The 17,881-nt window shown below is 35.2% G+C and overlaps 1 protein-coding gene across 2 annotated transcripts in view; it reads right to left on the minus strand.

Annotated features, from left to right (window-relative positions):
• Positions 1-17,881, minus strand: part of LMLN (leishmanolysin like peptidase) — a 68,180-nt gene that overhangs the window by 34,777 nt on the left and 15,522 nt on the right. For both annotated transcript variants that reach the window (XM_033135163.1, XM_033135171.1), the window contains exons 3-10: positions 17,467-17,497; positions 16,502-16,584; positions 15,885-16,002; positions 13,203-13,381; positions 9,312-9,417; positions 6,342-6,436; positions 4,007-4,124; positions 1,718-1,825 (exon numbers count right to left, since the gene is read on the minus strand). In XM_033135163.1, the coding sequence (XP_032991054.1) occupies positions 1,718-1,825; positions 4,007-4,124; positions 6,342-6,436; positions 9,312-9,417; positions 13,203-13,381; positions 15,885-16,002; positions 16,502-16,584; positions 17,467-17,497 (838 nt within the window). The remainder of the gene's footprint in view (positions 1-1,717; positions 1,826-4,006; positions 4,125-6,341; positions 6,437-9,311; positions 9,418-13,202; positions 13,382-15,884; positions 16,003-16,501; positions 16,585-17,466; positions 17,498-17,881) is intronic.

Below are 17,881 nucleotides of genomic sequence, written 5' to 3' on the forward strand. Positions count from 1 at the left end.
TATGTGTATGGAACCATTAAAAAATATATTGGTTCTTGTTTGGGACATGATACTTCTAAGCAAGGCTGGTTCTTGCACCCATTTGTTATGGTCTTGTGGAGGGGGAAGGAGAGAGGCACAAACAATAGCTCTTAGACTGCTGTATGGAGCACGAGAAAAAGGCCTGACGGCCATGCTGGCATGCTGTGCTTTCTTTCCTGTATCCTTGTAAGTTAGTCCTTCTAAGTGAATGTTTATTCACTGTGGCTTGTTTAGGTCTTTTTTTTCCCCTTTCTTCCGCTTCCCCCCACCCCCACTCCGGTTCAAGCCGTGGTTTCTCAGTCTAGTTGTGTAGCACACAGCTCCCTGGCCCGTGCTGGTACTATGAGCCTTGACCTCCCCCGAGCTGAGGCAGTCGGTCGCCAGTCATCTGTTGGCTGCTCACAGCTGCTCTCACTGGCTACCTCCGGCTGCTCACAGCAGCCCAGCTCCAGGGAGAGCCGTTGTTCACAGTCTTAGCTGTAGAGGGCGCAGCTCACTGGCCCATGTGGGAAGCAAACCCGTGATCTCGGTGTTAAGAGCACGGTATTAGGAGCACTGCGTTCCAACCGCCTGAGCCACCGTGCCGGCCCTGTTGAGGTTTTGTTAGTTTGTTTGATGGTTTAGTTGAACCTAAGAACACCCACTAGAACCACACTCCTAGAAAGCACTGCAGATATAAATAAGTTGCTCATTACAATATTTTTAAAATAAAAAATTTAAAACATAATCATTCATTTACACAGGACTGTTGTTACATTCATATTAATACTATGTAGCTGTTAAAAAATGAGTAGATCCAATAGTCTATTTTGCTAAAGCATGTGTTTCTGTAATGTGAATGCGCTCGTGTGAGGCTGGTAATAAGGAAACATCAGCATAATAAGGAATCATGTTGGTTCACAGTGATTGTTCCCTAGATTTTAATGTTTTGTGCAATGGAGCAATAGCAACTAAATACAAAATACACTATGACAACTAAACACAGCAACACAGTAAAGCTGTACGTACTACTGTGCATGATGTCTGTTCACTCCAAGCTCTTCCACTGGCTTAGTGTGGCCAGAGGCTGTCTTACAAGAGCTTATTGCATGGTTCTCTCTAATTTTTACACATTTTACTCTTTCTCTCCATCACTCAGATTTATAGTCACCCTTCTAGCTGTCACTGCTTTTTGTGGTTAAGTAAAGAAATACTAGAGTAAATAAAGGAGCTTATTTATTGGAAATATGATGTTTCTTTAAACCAAGCTAGTACTTGTGACTTACTGCTTTTGTTAGTATTCTGGTATTTGTTTTTTCCTACAAGCCTTGTTCTGTTTAGTGTTCAATTTTGAAGAAAGAGGTTTTTATGTACAAAAGCATACGTTATATTACAGCAGAGGCACTTGTACTACATTGGAAAAATGTTTAAGATAGATCATTAAGTGGAGAAGGTTACATAAATGTATGAACCCATTTTTGAAAATGTGTGTTACAGTGTGCATCTCTACCTATGTATAGAACATTTCTGAAAGGACATACAAAAAACGTAAATAGTGATTTTATTAGGAAAGTGAATCTGGAAAGCTAAAAGTGACTTAAATTTTTTTTTTTTACTGTATAAGCTATTATACTGTTTGGATAACTTTTACCATGAGTAAGAATTACTTTTATTAAAGAAAAAAAATATGTGTAGTAAAATTTTAAAGTAAACTGACCTCTAATAACCGCTTTTCCCAATGGTTAAGCTCAGTGCCCATACCACCTTGATTTTCAAGTTCCATGCCCTCCAGAACTGGACAGTTAAAATGTTTTCGTGCTTCATCCTAAGAATCAGAAAAAAATATAAACCCTACAAAAGTACAGTAAGATAATGGCAAACTCTTTATCACACTAGATATAATAAAGTAGACATTAAAGAATTACTTTGGGCAGTTTTCTCTAGCAGACTCTACCCCGGCAAATCTCTTTTTTGCCTGTACGCCTCTTTGCTAATAAACTTGCTCAGTCTCCTTCTTCGTGCCTTCTGTATTCTTTCACAACCTGCGAGGGACCACTGACATTTTGGTGGCCCCGTACTGGGAGGCTCTCTCGTATCCCCACTGGGGTCCCTCCCCTGTGGTTCTATCCCCTCCGAGACCTATTTTCCAATGTGTGGCTCAGTTGGCAGCAGCAGCTCATCCAGGGCAAATGCATATACACTAATAGGTCTCATTCTCCTCTTTCTCTCCTCTCCTCTCCAAGTCTCTGGCAGATTCCTGCGGGAAAGTCAAGAATTGCCATCTCCTGGCTATGGCTACTCCCTAGTGGACTTGAAAGCCCGACCCGCTCATCAAGGGGGACGTCCAGTGCTGAAATCAGTGTGGGACTCTTACCCTCCTCTCTATCGCAATTATCTGTCACTTTGGACCCTGCTCTTCTTCGGGGAGACCTCCATGAGCTCCCCTGCAGATCTATGAGTGAGTGACACGCCTGGGGAAGTCCGTGAGGTGCGGGGAATTTCACAGGCTGGGTCCCCGACCCTAGCCATTAGTGGTGCAGGGTACGCCCAAAAAAAAAACCAACTGTAATGGCAACTCCCTGCAAGCTAAGGAATGCCCTGCCCCCAGTACAACGAGATAAAAAACCCTCACTGAACAGGAAATCAAGGCAGTTGTCTCTAGCAGACTGCCCAGGAAAATCTCTTTTTGCCTATACACCTCTTTGCTAATAAACTTGTTAACGCAATCTCCTCAAAAAAAAAAAAAAAGAGTTACTTTGTTGAGGACAGAAAACATCTTTTAAAAATATGGTTTTTAATATAATTAAATAAAATATTTTTGATACTGTCACACTGCTGGTAAACTACTATTTCTCTTCATGTTTTTTCTATTTGAAGATTTTGACTTTAAGTCACATATATTTCAAAAAAAATTATAGACTAGTATAACTGCCACTTGTAACTCTTGTGTCAACAATGATTTTAATGTAGATATAAACTGTTCTTATTATGGACATAGTATTTGTAGGAAATTAAGTTGTTCATTAAATTAAAATTTTGTTTATTTGGTTCTGTCTGTCCTTCAGTTAGAGATTTCCAGGGATGGGAAACAGGCCAAGAGCAGTGCAAAAGTTCAGAAGGCAGAGAGGTGTGTTCAGTCAAGGAAAGAGAAAGGGACAACAGGCTTCTGTCATCACATAGGGGTGTGAAATGGACTCTGTAGTGGTTCATTTATGTCAACTTGGCTGGGCCACAGTGCCCAGGTAATTGGCCAAACATTGCTCTGGATGTTTTTGTGAGGGCGCCTTTGGATGAGATTAACATTTAAATTAGTCGACTTTGAGTGAAAAAATTATCCTCCATAATATAGTTGTGCCTCATCCAATCAGTTGAAGGCCTTAACAGAACAAAGACTGACCTTACCTGAGCAAAAAGGATTTCCTCCAGCAGATTACTTTTGGACTCAAACTACAACTCTTCCCTGAGTCTCCAGCCTGCCAGCCGACCCCATCAACTTATGGATTCTCCAAACCTCCACAATTACATGAGCCAATTCCTTAAAATAAATCTTCCTCTCTCTCTCTATCTCTCTCTCTCTTTCTCTCTCTCTCTCCCTCTCCCTCTCCCTCTCCCTCTTTTCCTCTCTCCTTCTCTCCCTCTCTCCCTCCCTGTCAACACATCCTGTTGGTTTTGTTTCTCTGGAGAACTCTGCCTAATACAGACTCCAAATGAAATGACCAGCAATTACACAGATAGTACCAGTAATTGTAAGAGGTGTCACAACAGAGGAGCACTGGCTTAAGGTAGTGGGTAGGATGGTAACCAGGAGAGTTGTTGCTGAATTTCCATTTCCTCAGATTTCTCTGCGCCTGTGGCTTTACTGTACTGCCTTTATATTATTTTTCCTACTATAGGCTCTAAAATTTAATCATATATTCTTAGACAATAATGATTAGTAAAGAAAGGGCCATAATGAAGGAAAAGAACAGATAGCTCACGAGACATTAATAAATTCAGTAATACTTACAACAACACGCGGTGTTACTAGGAGATACACAGTGTGTGGAACTATTTTATTATCTCGAACATCCCATAATCTCTCCACTTTTCGAACTACTTTATCACTCCACTGATACAATCCAAGACTGCAATTAATGAACAAGAAGATAGTCACTTTTGCAAATTCACCACACTAAATGTAAAAGTATTTATGAATATCAATGAAATTAAAATATTTGAGCTTACTATGTACCACGTCCATGAATTTAATGATACAGAATTAAAAATTTTTAATTTTAAAAACTTTGATAACATTTTCTAATTTAATCTTTTCAACAACCTTTTGAGAGTATCATCACAATTTTGCAGATAAAGAGAAGCTTAGAGAGAGGAAGTAACTTGCTTAAGTCCACATAGCTAATACTTACGCTAAGATGACAATGAATTACTTCCTTTTAACAAATTTATTGTACAAACTAAAAGCAGGTCCAGAGACCTACCCAAGTATATAAGGAAACTTAAAAAAAAGATGGCACTTTAGTGGAAAAGTGTAACTGTGCTGTGAAACAGGTTATTCATCTAGGGAAAAAAAAAGATAAATCCCTATTTCATCCCATATACAGAAATGAATTCCAGACAGATGTCAGCAAAATGGTAGAGTAAGGACCTCTGAAAATTCTCTTCTTCATGAAAGCAACAAGAAAAGTAGCGAAATTGGCCAAATCAACTTTTTCAGAACTCTAGAAATTAACCAAAGGCTTGCAGCAATCCAGGAAGCATTTAAGAAAATGGATGCACAGGATGGAGAGTACAGCATAAGGAATAGAGTCAGTGGAACTGTAACAACTCTGTACAATGTCAGAGGAGAAGTAAATGGGGGGAGGAGCGTTATCACTTTGTGAAGGGTATAAATGTCTAACTATTACACTGTTTTGTACACCTGAAACTAATAGTAAAGAAATAAAGGAAAAAATATCTAGAAAAAAAAATGGATGAACCTCAGTAAGAACAGTAAGCTTTGTGTTTTCCCATGCCCTCTTCTCCAGTACTACGGCAGCGCTGAAAACCAAAAACCCACAGTCATGGTGAAAACCCATGCCATAGAGAGACTATTCTTAATTCCTTTTATCTTTTTCATGGCAAGGCAACGTTTAAACATAAATAGTGAACAAAGCCAGCAAGAAAATAAACAGCTATATTACCTTATTAATTACTCCAATATCCCCTTCACCATGCATACTTCAAGATTAACAGTTTCTCCAAATAGATTAGGGCCAAATCCAACTCTTTGTATGTCTAACAACTGAATTTCTTGTTACTCTATCATCTCCATTAATACTGTAAAATTCCTGCTTTGGAAGAATATCTTCGATGCAAGAAAGCACTGCAGTTTATCAGTTTGACAGTGGTTCCTGGGTGGGGATATCTTTCTCCTCCTGACCTACATCACTATGTAGCTTATGTCCATTTCAACATTTATATGTTCCCCTAAGACCACAACTCTTAGGAAAGACCCGACTTCTCCCACACCACCAAATAAACACAATCCATAAGGAAAACATCTATTTCTATATTAGAATTTCGTTTCTTCACATGTACTCTAAAAAAATATTATGATGGGGGCCGGCCCGGTGGCTCAGGGAGTTGGAGCTCCATGCTCCTAATACCGAAGGCTGCCGGTTCAATTCCCACATGGGCCAGTGGGCTCTCAACCACAAGGTTGTCAGTTCAACTTCTCGAGTCCCGCAAGGGATGGTGGGCAGCTCCCCCAATCTACCCATCCCCGAACATCGCACATAGCTGCCCCAGTTCCACTGACCCCATTCCCTGCACTGGACTCCACATCCTGTGACTACATATATATATTAAACCACAGTCAACACCCATCACTATTCAGCTTCAGCTTCAGGTGTACACCGCAGCGGTCAGGCACCTACACCATCCATGAAGTGGTCTCCTCAATAAGACAAGTGTCCATCAGATGCCCTACAAAATCTTTACAACATTACTGATTATACTCCCCAAACTGTCCTTCGTATCCCCGTGGCAATTTCGTGGTCATGGTTACCGATTGTGCCTTCTAATCCTCTCACCCTCTACCCCCGTCCCCACCCCCTTCCATCTAGCAACTCAGTTTTTTTCTCTATATCTCTGAGACTGTTTCTGATTATCCTGTTCATTTACTCTGTTCTTTAGATTCCACATATAAGTGAGATCATAATACCATATCTTGTTTTCATAGCTATAATTTTCTCAGGCTAGCCATAAAGCCATTATTATTTATGGCACCTAACATGCCATGATCCTCAGATTCCAGTCTTAGTACCCTCCTAAAAGAGAACAAGAACAAAAATAACAAATACCTATAATTAAAAGGTGGGAGACCATCTTCAGATCTTGAAGTTAGAGGATTTCCATCTTTATCATGGTAGAATGCAAATAGCCCAGCAGAGAAACCCTATAAGAAAAAGTTCAAAATGTCTTAAAGTGAAAACTATCGATTCTGATTATAGACGTAACGTGCTGCTATCGAGAGAACACTGACATAACCACAGAAAAGCACCACATCAGTACTTCTACGGGAACTTCTCATATTGGAACTGGACAGCAATGAAGTGTTCCATATTTGTGAATTTTAAATTTCCAACTACTTGAGGTTATTGCGAGGAAACCAAAAGTAATGGTAACAAAGATATTCTTTAGTAGTGGTATAGACAATGCATTTATTTGTTTAAGAACGTGTTTATCACAGTTGATCTTCACATGAACTTACTAAGTAAGCTCTATAATTGCACCCAGGGAATGCTACTATCGAGAACAATATAGTTTAGAGTAGGGGGGTGAGCGATGAAGTGTGATCCTAAGAGCACTCATAAAAATTCAAAGTCTTTGATCCCAAAGTCCACATTTAATACCTATCAACACTAAAAAAAAGAGTAGAAATGTGCATGTGTGTGTGTGTACACTGAAGAAAAAAGACTAGAAACATATATAGCAAAATGTTAGTTATGGTTCTTTTGCTAGAAGGGTAATATATAAAATCACTCATATTCCCAGAATACTTTTATAATGTGAATTTGTATGTTTATAATCACATTTTAAAGAGTAGTTTAAGAAGTCTTCAATTTTAATGATAATGTTTATGTCACATAAATTGTTATATTCCTCCCCTCCAAAATAAGATGAGAAAATAGGCAAAAAAAGTTGACATTTGATATCTCCTACTTCCCCCCAACTTTTCTTTTCTTGCTTTCTTTCCTAATCTAATAACTAAAACAAAGCACTTTTGTAACTACCTCTTTATGTATGTTTTATACATTGAGAATATGTTATAGCTTACATTCAAATAACTAACAAACATAAATGATCACTTAATTTTACTGGCAAATTTCTTTGCTTACATAACTGTGGCCTCTGTGTCATTTAAGGCTTGCCAAAATGATTAAAATTCAGATTATTCTTTTATTCCTATATTTCTTCTTCTTTTTTAATCTGAAGATACAAAGGACACTTAATGGAGTCAGCTAACAAAATCTAAAGTCTTTAACATACAATTCACTGAAGTTATATAAAGCTAAAATAGTATGATTTGCCTCATTCTTTATAATATTCTAAATGCACCTTTTCCCCACCCTATCAAGCAGAAAATTTTTCTAAGCACTCATATTTCAGAAGCATTATCTATTAATAGTATTCAAAGTCCATGGATGACTGTAATTGATAGCTATGAACATATTTAACTTTACAAGGAGTACCTGTAGTTGTTAAACATTTAATTCTTACCATCCTCCAAGATGGTTTTTGAGACTTAAACTAATCCTTAAAATTTCTTAGGTTTTCAAAATTTTTAGAATAATTCAAATACACAAAATAAAATTTAAATCTAATGAAACTTATGTATCCTCTTTAAGAGGATTTAAGGTGTGAGTTTTCCCATATTTTCTTCAGATTTGTTTAAAGAAATAAAGCATTGCAGAGTAAATACTGCTGAAGCCTCATTACCTAAACCCTTTCTCCTCCCTCTCTTCCCAGAGATAACCACTCCCTTGAAGTCAATGTGCATAACTCTGATACATGTTTTTATATTCAATGGTGTCTCACTTTAATTTGAGATTACCTGACTGCTAAAGCGTGAATACATTCTCATACCCTTCTTGGCCAATTGGAATTTTTCTTTTCGAATTGTATCTTCACAACCTTAATTTATCTCATGTTTGGGACCTCTGCATTCATGTTCACTTATGAACTAGTCTTAAAACCTGTTGTTTTTCTATGGTTCTCTCATCAAGTATCTATAGATTTTAAAGCTTAAAGCTTAAAATATTACTTAGAATGACGCTTGTCTTTCACCAAATTTAGCATGTTCAACTTATTTGTTTTTAATAAAAGGAAAATAGATGATTCATTTTAGAATCTCCTTATGTGAAAGATATGTGTTGTCTGGTTACACTACAGTTTCACTGAGCTATTTAATGTATTCACTGATTTAAAGATGGAGGCGTGCATTTCAAGGTCATACAGGGTAGCTCACTAAATAAAACTAATAGATAACAGCCATTAATTTCATTACACCTTAATATGTACAGCATGGTGCTAAGCCATTTATATGTTTTGTCTCATTTAATCTTCAAGAAAAAAATATCCACTGTAGTATGCACTATGATCTTCATTTTACAGATGAAACACGTTTATAAAGACTAAGTAATGTGCACAAGATACCACAGATTTTTAGTGGTAGAGTTAAGAAGAATCACATCTAGATATGTGTGATCCATTCTCTCTCTTAATTTTACTGCCATCTACTTTCTAATACACGAATAGCATCAGGAGAACATTTCCTAGGGTCTTGGGCAACTTTGTTTAATTCCCTAGTCATATAGTAAAAGTTCAGTATTTTAGATAAATATGGAAATGGAAGAAGTTCTGAATCAGCATGTGTTAATTCAGAAAGCCTAAACAGACCAAGAAGACTTTTAGAAATGAGATCTCTGTGGAGAAAAGATCTATAATTAGTATATCAATTGTCATTTTGGAGGAAAGTGAATTTTTCCAAACTACTAAGTTTTTTTCCTGAAGAAACATAATCATTGTCTCAAAACTTCTATTTGCCTAATGGATTTACTTGTTTAATTATTTTAGGTAGTATAATCCAACCTAGCCCCTATGCTAATCATTACAAATTTTCTATTGGCAGAGGCCTAATCAACTAGGTTTTATGGAACGTGAATCTAAGAATCTAGATAATCTTAAAATTAAATATATATATCAAAACGAGAGCACAATAAACAGAAAATCAAGGCACGAAGAAAAGAAGAGTTAAGAGCAAAATTTACCAGGGCATGAATAATCTCATGTTTCACTGTGGAGAGCATCCCAATAAACTCCTGAGGCTGGGTAGAGATCATATTTGGACACAGGTTAGCATATCCTGCTATTGGCCTGTCAAAATAGACATTGAATTTTTTATTATATTCCAGAGCAACATGTATTATGATATTTACTAACCTATACTTTTCTATCAAAAACTGCCCAAATTCAAAAAACTCTTTGCTACTTATTAAATGTCATTTTGTACTACAATATCTAACTTTCACGATCTTTCACTTGAAAATGTATATATACCTCTGTGTTCCTATGGCACAGGTAATCAACCCCTGTTCCTGTATCCCAGTCAGTTAATTATACTATAGTGTGAATTTTTAAAATATGTCAATATATATCCAAAAAAGGAATTAACTGAAAAACTCTAATTCTAGCACTTTTATCTGAGAAATCCATATTTGATGTCAGCATTTCACTATATTTACAAGCACAGAGACAGACAAGTAAGTAGAGAGGAAAACCAGATATATAATAGGACGATAAGCAAATCATTCAGGTTGCTGAAGTTGCTGAACCTTCTTACCTCCATCTTGCTATGCCCTTTCTCCTGCCCCAACACTGTTTTCATTCATTCACATAAAGGTCTTCATCTTCCCATTATCTTCTTTCATATTCTGTTATGTTCTAGAGTCTACAGAATTCTATTCTTCTTCTGCACCCAGAATCTGAGAGTCCAAGAGCTGACTGGTACCCAGAGTAATTCAGTCAGTTCCACCCTGCACCTAATCTGTCTTTCAAAAGCTATGGCAAACCGACGATGGTAAGGAACCCCAAGGTCCTTTCTCCCACCCCGACCTTAACATTTTACCACAGCAATACCACAGATCTCACTAAATAATAATCACCTATTTACACAGTAACATTTGCCTTATTTAAATAAAAAACATACTTTCTTCACACTTGAAAACAACAATTTACACTTAGAAAAAGTATGAATATAATTCACTTACCAAAACATTGCCAGTGACCTCTAATATATAAAACGGATGTCACTGTCAGGCTTAAAACTGATCATGGACTTCCTACAGCATTTATATTAAAACAGCTCTGTCTGCCTCTCCAATGCATTTTCTGAAACTGTCGGTATCTACTCAAGTGGCTTCCAAAGCAACAGGTACGCATGGCTTCTTAACAAAAGCTCTTTCTCTACCTCTTTATTTGGCTGAAGCCTATCAATACTCAGGTTACACATAAAATTTCACTTTTTCAAAGAGGACTTGTTTGCCCAGTTGATCTATGTTACGTTTCCCCCTTTTGTTCTCTTTTATGTTACAGCACCTTGTTTTTTTTTCCTACAAATTATTTGTCACATTTTGAAACCACCTATTCATTTGTAAGTATATTTAACTAATACATCTCTCCCTCTGTAGTTTTAAGTTCCATGAAGCAGGTACACATATCTATTTTGTTCACCTCATCTGCCAGCAACATTAGGCACTCAAATATTCATGGAATAAGCAGTTTTGTAGGAAAGTTTCGCTTCCTTCAAAAAAACACTCAGAACCGAAGACATCAACATTCTCCTCAGAAGAAACCAAAATCTTTTCCCAGATATGAGAAGACATATATGAGTAGCTTCGTATTCACTGATATAAAGAACATTTATTCTTTTAGTTCCTCAGTGACATCAAATGTGAACCAAATGTTAAAAGAGCTTTAAACAAACAAAATAGCAGTACATGAAACTGAAATGTACCTCTGGGCTATGGGGTTCTCATCTGTGTGACGACTCATACACCGCTAGATTCTCTCACCAAAAGACAATTAGACACTTTAGGAACTTTCAGCATTATTATATGCTGAAAAGAGATGAACTAATCTAGACCCATCTCAACATGGGACTTTATATCCTTCTCTCCACTTCCCCAGGGAAGTTATTCTATTCCTAATAAGATGTTCACCTTAACATGTCTTTCCTATAAAAAAGCAATAAAAGTTATTTATATATATATATAGATAGATAGATAGATAGATAGATAGATACACATATCTATCCATCCATCTATCTACCTACCTACCTATCTATCTATCTATATCTATATATAGATATAGATAGATCTATAGATAGATAGATAGATCTCCATCCAAACAATATAGAAATATAAAAAGAAAAAAAAATGAAAATTTCTTGTTTTACAATCTACCCCCACTAAATTTCACTATCAGAGGTAACTGCTATCACCGTTTGGGTTGCTTTATTTTTAGGGTGGCCTGTCATCCTGGTTTGCCCAGGACTGAGTGGTTTCCCAGGATATGAGACTTTCAATGCTAAAACAAGGGTAGTCCTGGGCAATTTGGGATAACTGGTAATACTAATTATTTCTGACTTTTTCCTTAGCACATTCAAGTACATACATAGATTTTTAAAATAAATATGGATTCATATAATGTACAATGTTTTACAATGTTCTTTTTACATTCGACAGTATATTCAAAATGAGATTGTGTGTGCATGCGTGCAATCCACATGGTTTAGTTCAAGTTAAGATAAAGAACTATGATTTTATGATTTTGCAGCACTACTGTTATGAAGGTATATTTTCAAAGTCATCTACTATAAGAAAGTATCTCATTTTATCAAGTAACTTATCATGCATTTACCACTTCAAACACCACATTTTCTTGATACCAAGACATCATTAACTATAAACTATCACAAATTTAATGACAGTTTATAGTTAATACCAGTTTATAGTTTACAGTTGATACCAAGCCAGTTTATAGTTTATAGTTGATACCAATACACCATTACATATAAAAAGAATATATATATGTAATAGGGTATTCCCAGGAAAAAGGGAATACTCTATTACATATATATATATTCTTTTTATTAAACAATATTACATACATATCTGCAAAACATATAGCACTTTCTTCTTCAGTAATACATTCAATATTTGACTCTAAGCTTTTTCAACATTCAGAAGCTAAAGATTTTTGAGTCAATTTCATGGATCAGCAATTACACAGTATCACGGTAACACCGTTTTTCATAATTCATGATGCTGATTTTGACCTCACCATCTTCAGTACTGATAGCATAATTCTGAAGCACATACCAGTGTTTCCTTTGTATGACTACTTGGTTCAACAAATAATTTCATTATTTTCCTTAAATGAATTATATATCAATGGATGTGCAACAGCTCTTTAAAGTCAGCAAGGCTTCACAGATAAATGAATGTTCAGGATCTCAGCAATGGTCCTTACGTGTGCATGAACTGGTCACATGAACTCTCCCAGAGTTAAGAATGTTACATACAACCTATTGAGATGCAGCATTTCTACTGCCTTTAATTGGTATGTCTGGGGTATGGCAGGCAATCTTCTGCACAGTTAATGACTTTCATTTCACATTTGCTTCACCACCAGAAAAACCTTTTGTAAGTAAAAAAGAGGACTCTAAATTTTTAAGTGATAATTTAGCTAAGTGAAGGACCTATCAAATGATATGACAATTAGATGAACAGTTATTTTTAACATCTTACAGCTTAGCACAGACATGCTAAAATTAAAGTTCAAATTGTTTCCTCAGAGGTATTCACTTCCAAAGAAAATTCTCTTGACAGTACACTTTTTCTTTGGAGTTGGTACTGGCATTACCACATAGGTAACAATCCGTAACCTGACTTCCCCCACTCCCCGCCCTACCCCCTCCAAGCAGTGTGCCGTTTCTTACTACAGGAGGCAATCTGGCAAATGCAAACTTCCTGTACTCTAAACACTTCTAATATACTTTGTTTGAAGAGTTCCCACATTAGGTCTTGGGAAGTAAGTCTCAGGGGAAGGATTACCTGTCCATTTTTGCTTTGAGAAGTAAGTCTCAGTAGAAAGTTTACCTGTCCATTTTTGCTTCCTGCTGACAATAGGCTGCGTAAGAGATTATGTTCTCATGGCTGCACCTCTCAGTGGCCAGACCACCGACATAAAGAACGAAGTCAGCATCCCGGACGCCCTCTTGATCTGGCACACCCACTGCTCCACAGAACCACTTACCCCCACGGCAGACCCTGCATTGCTGTACCCATGGAGGGCAACAGAAAATCAGACCAGAGACAAGGTTAGCTGTGGGGACTTTTAATTTACAGTGAATCCACACTCTAAATACATATAATTTAATTTTTATTTATTATCTCTCAACTTTTATCAAAATCCATACCTTCCGCTACTCACATCCTGTCTCTAATTTTAAATTCATTTTACTAAAATTTCTACTTTATGTAAAATGATCATAAATCTATAGTGTTACTTAAAACAAACAATTACTATCTATAAAGGGCAGCCAACCAGTATGCAAAAAAGAAACACAAAAGGTTTTAAACCCCGAAACTAGGTGAAAGTTATAAGGGGCTTCTTTACACATTTTTTTGCAACTTCCTATGAATCTGCAGTTAATTAAAAAATAATAAACATTTTTATTTAATATAAACATATTTCCTATTATAAATTTATTCATGTATCTTGTTAAAAATTCAAATACCGTATTTCCCCGAAAATAAGACCTAGCCGGACATCAGCTCTAATGTGTTTTTTGGAGCAAAAATTAACATAAGACCTGGTCTTATTTTAATATAACATAAGACCGGGTAATATAATATAATATAATAATACAATATAATATAACATAACATAATATAATACTGGGTCTTATTTTAATATAATATAAGACCAGGTATAATATAATATAATAAATATAATATAATATAATATAATACCGGTTCTTATATTAATTTTTGCTTCAAAAGACTCATTGGAGCTGATGATACGGCTAGGTCTTATTTTTGGGGAATCACGGTAGTACAAAAGGATATAAGGTAAAAAAGTTAAAGTCATCTTATATTACCCTTGTTTCTAGTTTTCTAAGCAAATCTTATTTAGTCTCTCTAATGTCTGTTTTTTAGAGAACTTCTATCAAAAAGTTCCTAAACAATCATAATCTCCAAATTATAAATTTAACAAATCAGTAAGTTGTGATTTTTTTTAAACATAAGTAATACTTACACAGAGAAAAATTAGAAATCCCCATTTCATTTCATTTCATTTTCTCTTGTTTCTCTAACATATGTATTTATAATTTTTAAATTCAATTACTTTAACCTATCAATAGTTGGTATTACTCAAAGTTGTGATTTTTAAGTGTTCTTTCCCATGATAGATCATTCATTTATTTTTTAAAATCAGGATTCCCAAGAAGTAGGAAGCAGAATTTGGAAAATCCAAGAGAATTAAAAACAAACAAAAAATATCTTAGGAAAAAAGCAAAGAAATGTATTTCTAAATGTTTAGGAAATGCTTCTAATGTCTTAGGAAAAGAGATGAATATGTAATTAACAAGTTGTTTTAATTTTTAAATGTGTCTCTACAACCCTTTATACGCTTAAGAAATTTGAGAAAAGAAATGAAAGCTGAGTAAGTTAGTTGTATTAATGCCAATACACAGGCACTAAAAGCCTTTACTAAGCTTCAAATACCTTAAGAAAAAAAAAATCACAAAGTAAACTTCATCTAAACATATGCTTAATTTTGATTACAAAGTCAGTGTTCAGTAATGAACTCATTTTCTATCCATAATGAGAGAACACAGTTCAATACAGAAAAACAACTATAGCAATAGTCATATTTTCAAAGGTATATGTATAATAAATTGGTTTTCTGATAGATACATTTAAAATTTTTATCTTTTTTCTGATATAATATATGCTTACTATGAAATATCAGAACATTATAAAAATACTCGTACTGGTACATAATTTACCACAGAAAAGTCCCCCACAATCCAACTCTTAAAGAAACCATTAACATTTTGCTATGTGTCCAGATTTTTTAATGTGTATATACCTCCAGAATGTTTCATAGATTTTTATTATATGTGTGTATATACTTTTTAAAAATGTTATTTTTATTTCAGCTTTATTGAAAACTGAATTGACTATAATTTTTAAATAAAATAGGCTAACTACACATACTGATTGACAATTGTTTTTTCATTTAAGATCTGAAATATCTTTCCAAGTCAATATATAGAGATCTACTCATTCTTCAATAGCTGCATAGTATTCTATTACATGCTTATACCATAATTTAACTAATATAGGCATACGTATAGTTTTGCAAAGAGTATCCTTGAACATATATTACACAGAGTTATAAGTGTTTTTATGGAATACATTTCTAGGTTGGGTTGAAGCCTAGATGTTTTTATTTTAAGAGATAATATCAAATTGTCCTTCAAAAATACTGAGGTATATACCTGCTAAAAGATGTTTTGGAGGATAAAGTTCTAAGCTGAAATGATTCAGCAGCCCCAGAGACAAATTGAAAAAAGAAATTAAAAAGTAAAGAAAATATCATTAAATTCATTTAAAAATTAATGAAAGAATAAAATCAGCATACTGTGATTACTTTTGGTAGGATAATGGAGCTTTTGAACGTTAGTCTATAAATACTTTTTGGTGACAGATTCAAAATCTCCCCCGTTTTCCCTAAAGAATAAAAACATTGCTAAGAGCAGGCTGAATTACCTGGAGGTGATCTTCAGGCACTATAATCGGGCCGCATTTTGTATGCTTGGCACATTCCCCAGTACAGTATCTATGGGGATCATTTTCCTTCCGTAGGTATTGGTTTGTTGCACATTGTCTTCAGTTAATTTGCACATCAAAGTTTAATTACAAAAAAAAAAAAAAACGAAAGAATAGTTCACAGCAGTCAAAGACATTGTAAAAAACTAGTAGCTGCCATTAGTTCATTAATAATTACTATTTTAGTTAGAAAAGTGGACTAAGAAAGAATTTTGGTTCCATGAGAAATCCTCTGATCTGGGTTTTCAAACACCCAAATATTTCATACAGCCAGTACTGTAGACAAATAAACGAGGGAGAAGGGGGAGGTAGTAAACAGGGGACAACTACACCCTAGGCGAAGATCCAGTAGGTCACCTCGTAATGGAAAATCAGGAAAAGAGGGATTACCCAGCAGGAGCTTTTATATTCTTTTAAAATAACTTGCACTTTGGTCTCTAAGAAAAGCATAATAAAATATCCTAGTGGAAATTTCCTAACTTGCCATACTGGTAGCAGAATGGAGAGGGCAGAGTACTAAGGGACTGAAGAACATGTCTGTGTTTAATGTGACATACCTGCTAAGTAAGATAGTGCCCGCAGGTCTACGGACCTGAAAAGTCTTCTCTAAATATGAAATAGCTTGTGGAAAAAGTTTGTTCTAAATAAAAGGTGAAAAAAAAAACCAGTCAAAATTACAGTCAAAGTATAAATTATATTTAAAACAAGTAAGCACCGGCGATTAATGACTGAGGGGAAAAAAGGGAAAAGCCTTACAATTCTGCAATACAGATACTAGTTAGTCAAAGGTTGTGTGGCAAGGAGGAGGGGAGAGAAGAAGTCTAGGAGCAAAGGAATTTCCTCATTTTCTTGTTGAGTTTGAGGAAAGAACACTATAGAGGGAAACTTCCTTTCCTACCTCTATTTAAATAGAATGTTAGAAAACATAAATCTCAACTATTAATCTAAATTACTTCAAATTTGAGACCGATTTAGTTGATTCCAACTTTAAGGTAGCTTATGTGTAGAAAACTTATGTTTAGAAGATTTACTTTAACCTCACTTATTTCTGTGGACCATGACAAATTGGCTTAATGCATGAGTGACTCGGTAATAGTTTAAAAAAACTGATGAGGTTAGCACTTCTATAAACAACTTTGGCATGTCATACTATCAGGCCAATTAGTCTTCAGGAGAATAAGCATTTCCACCAAGAGAATGGTGTTCTCAAAGTATTTAAAAAAATCATCTTTTTCACCCTATCCTCAGCATGCTCTGCTCTCCCAAAACTTAAGAGAACAAGTAAGAAAATGAGAAGATTAATTTAATATCAAATATGGACAGAGTTTTTGTGAGTGCATCACAAAGACACCTTTGGTGAAAATGATAAATACATTTGTCAATTCACTACCTACCAACACTTTTTATTCAGTAATTCGCAAACCAGTCATGTATATATGTTTCTTTTCTTAAGTAGAATGTATATACAATAAAATGCACCCATTGAAGTATTCAATTCAAGCCATGAGTATTTATTACATACCTTTACAAGGTATCTTTTCTCAGGGAGCAACCTGAAAATGATGACATAAACATGAGAATTGCCGTGCGGGGGCAGAGCACTGTCTCATTTGTTCAGAATATAGCTGGCAGGAGCCCCAAGGAATGCTTTGTGGAAGCATACAATATCAATCCCCTAAAATCTCAATTTACCTCAATGAGCATTTGAGAGTTTACTCTGTATCAAAGCACAACACTAGACATGGTCATGTTATCTCATTCATTTGGGAAGTTAAGGTTAAGAAAAGACATCAACTACCCTCAATAGCTTTTCATAAACTACTAGAGATTCATAATTTATCTGATTTTTGAACCCCTCTTATACTTAATAAAAAATTAGACCATATCATCTCTCTGGTTAATAATTTTGTAAATGTTCTTATTATTGTATATATTAG

This window comes from Rhinolophus ferrumequinum, chromosome 2, assembly GCF_004115265.2.
Source record: "Rhinolophus ferrumequinum isolate MPI-CBG mRhiFer1 chromosome 2, mRhiFer1_v1.p, whole genome shotgun sequence".
Classification (NCBI taxonomy): Eukaryota; Metazoa; Chordata; class Mammalia; order Chiroptera; family Rhinolophidae; genus Rhinolophus; species Rhinolophus ferrumequinum.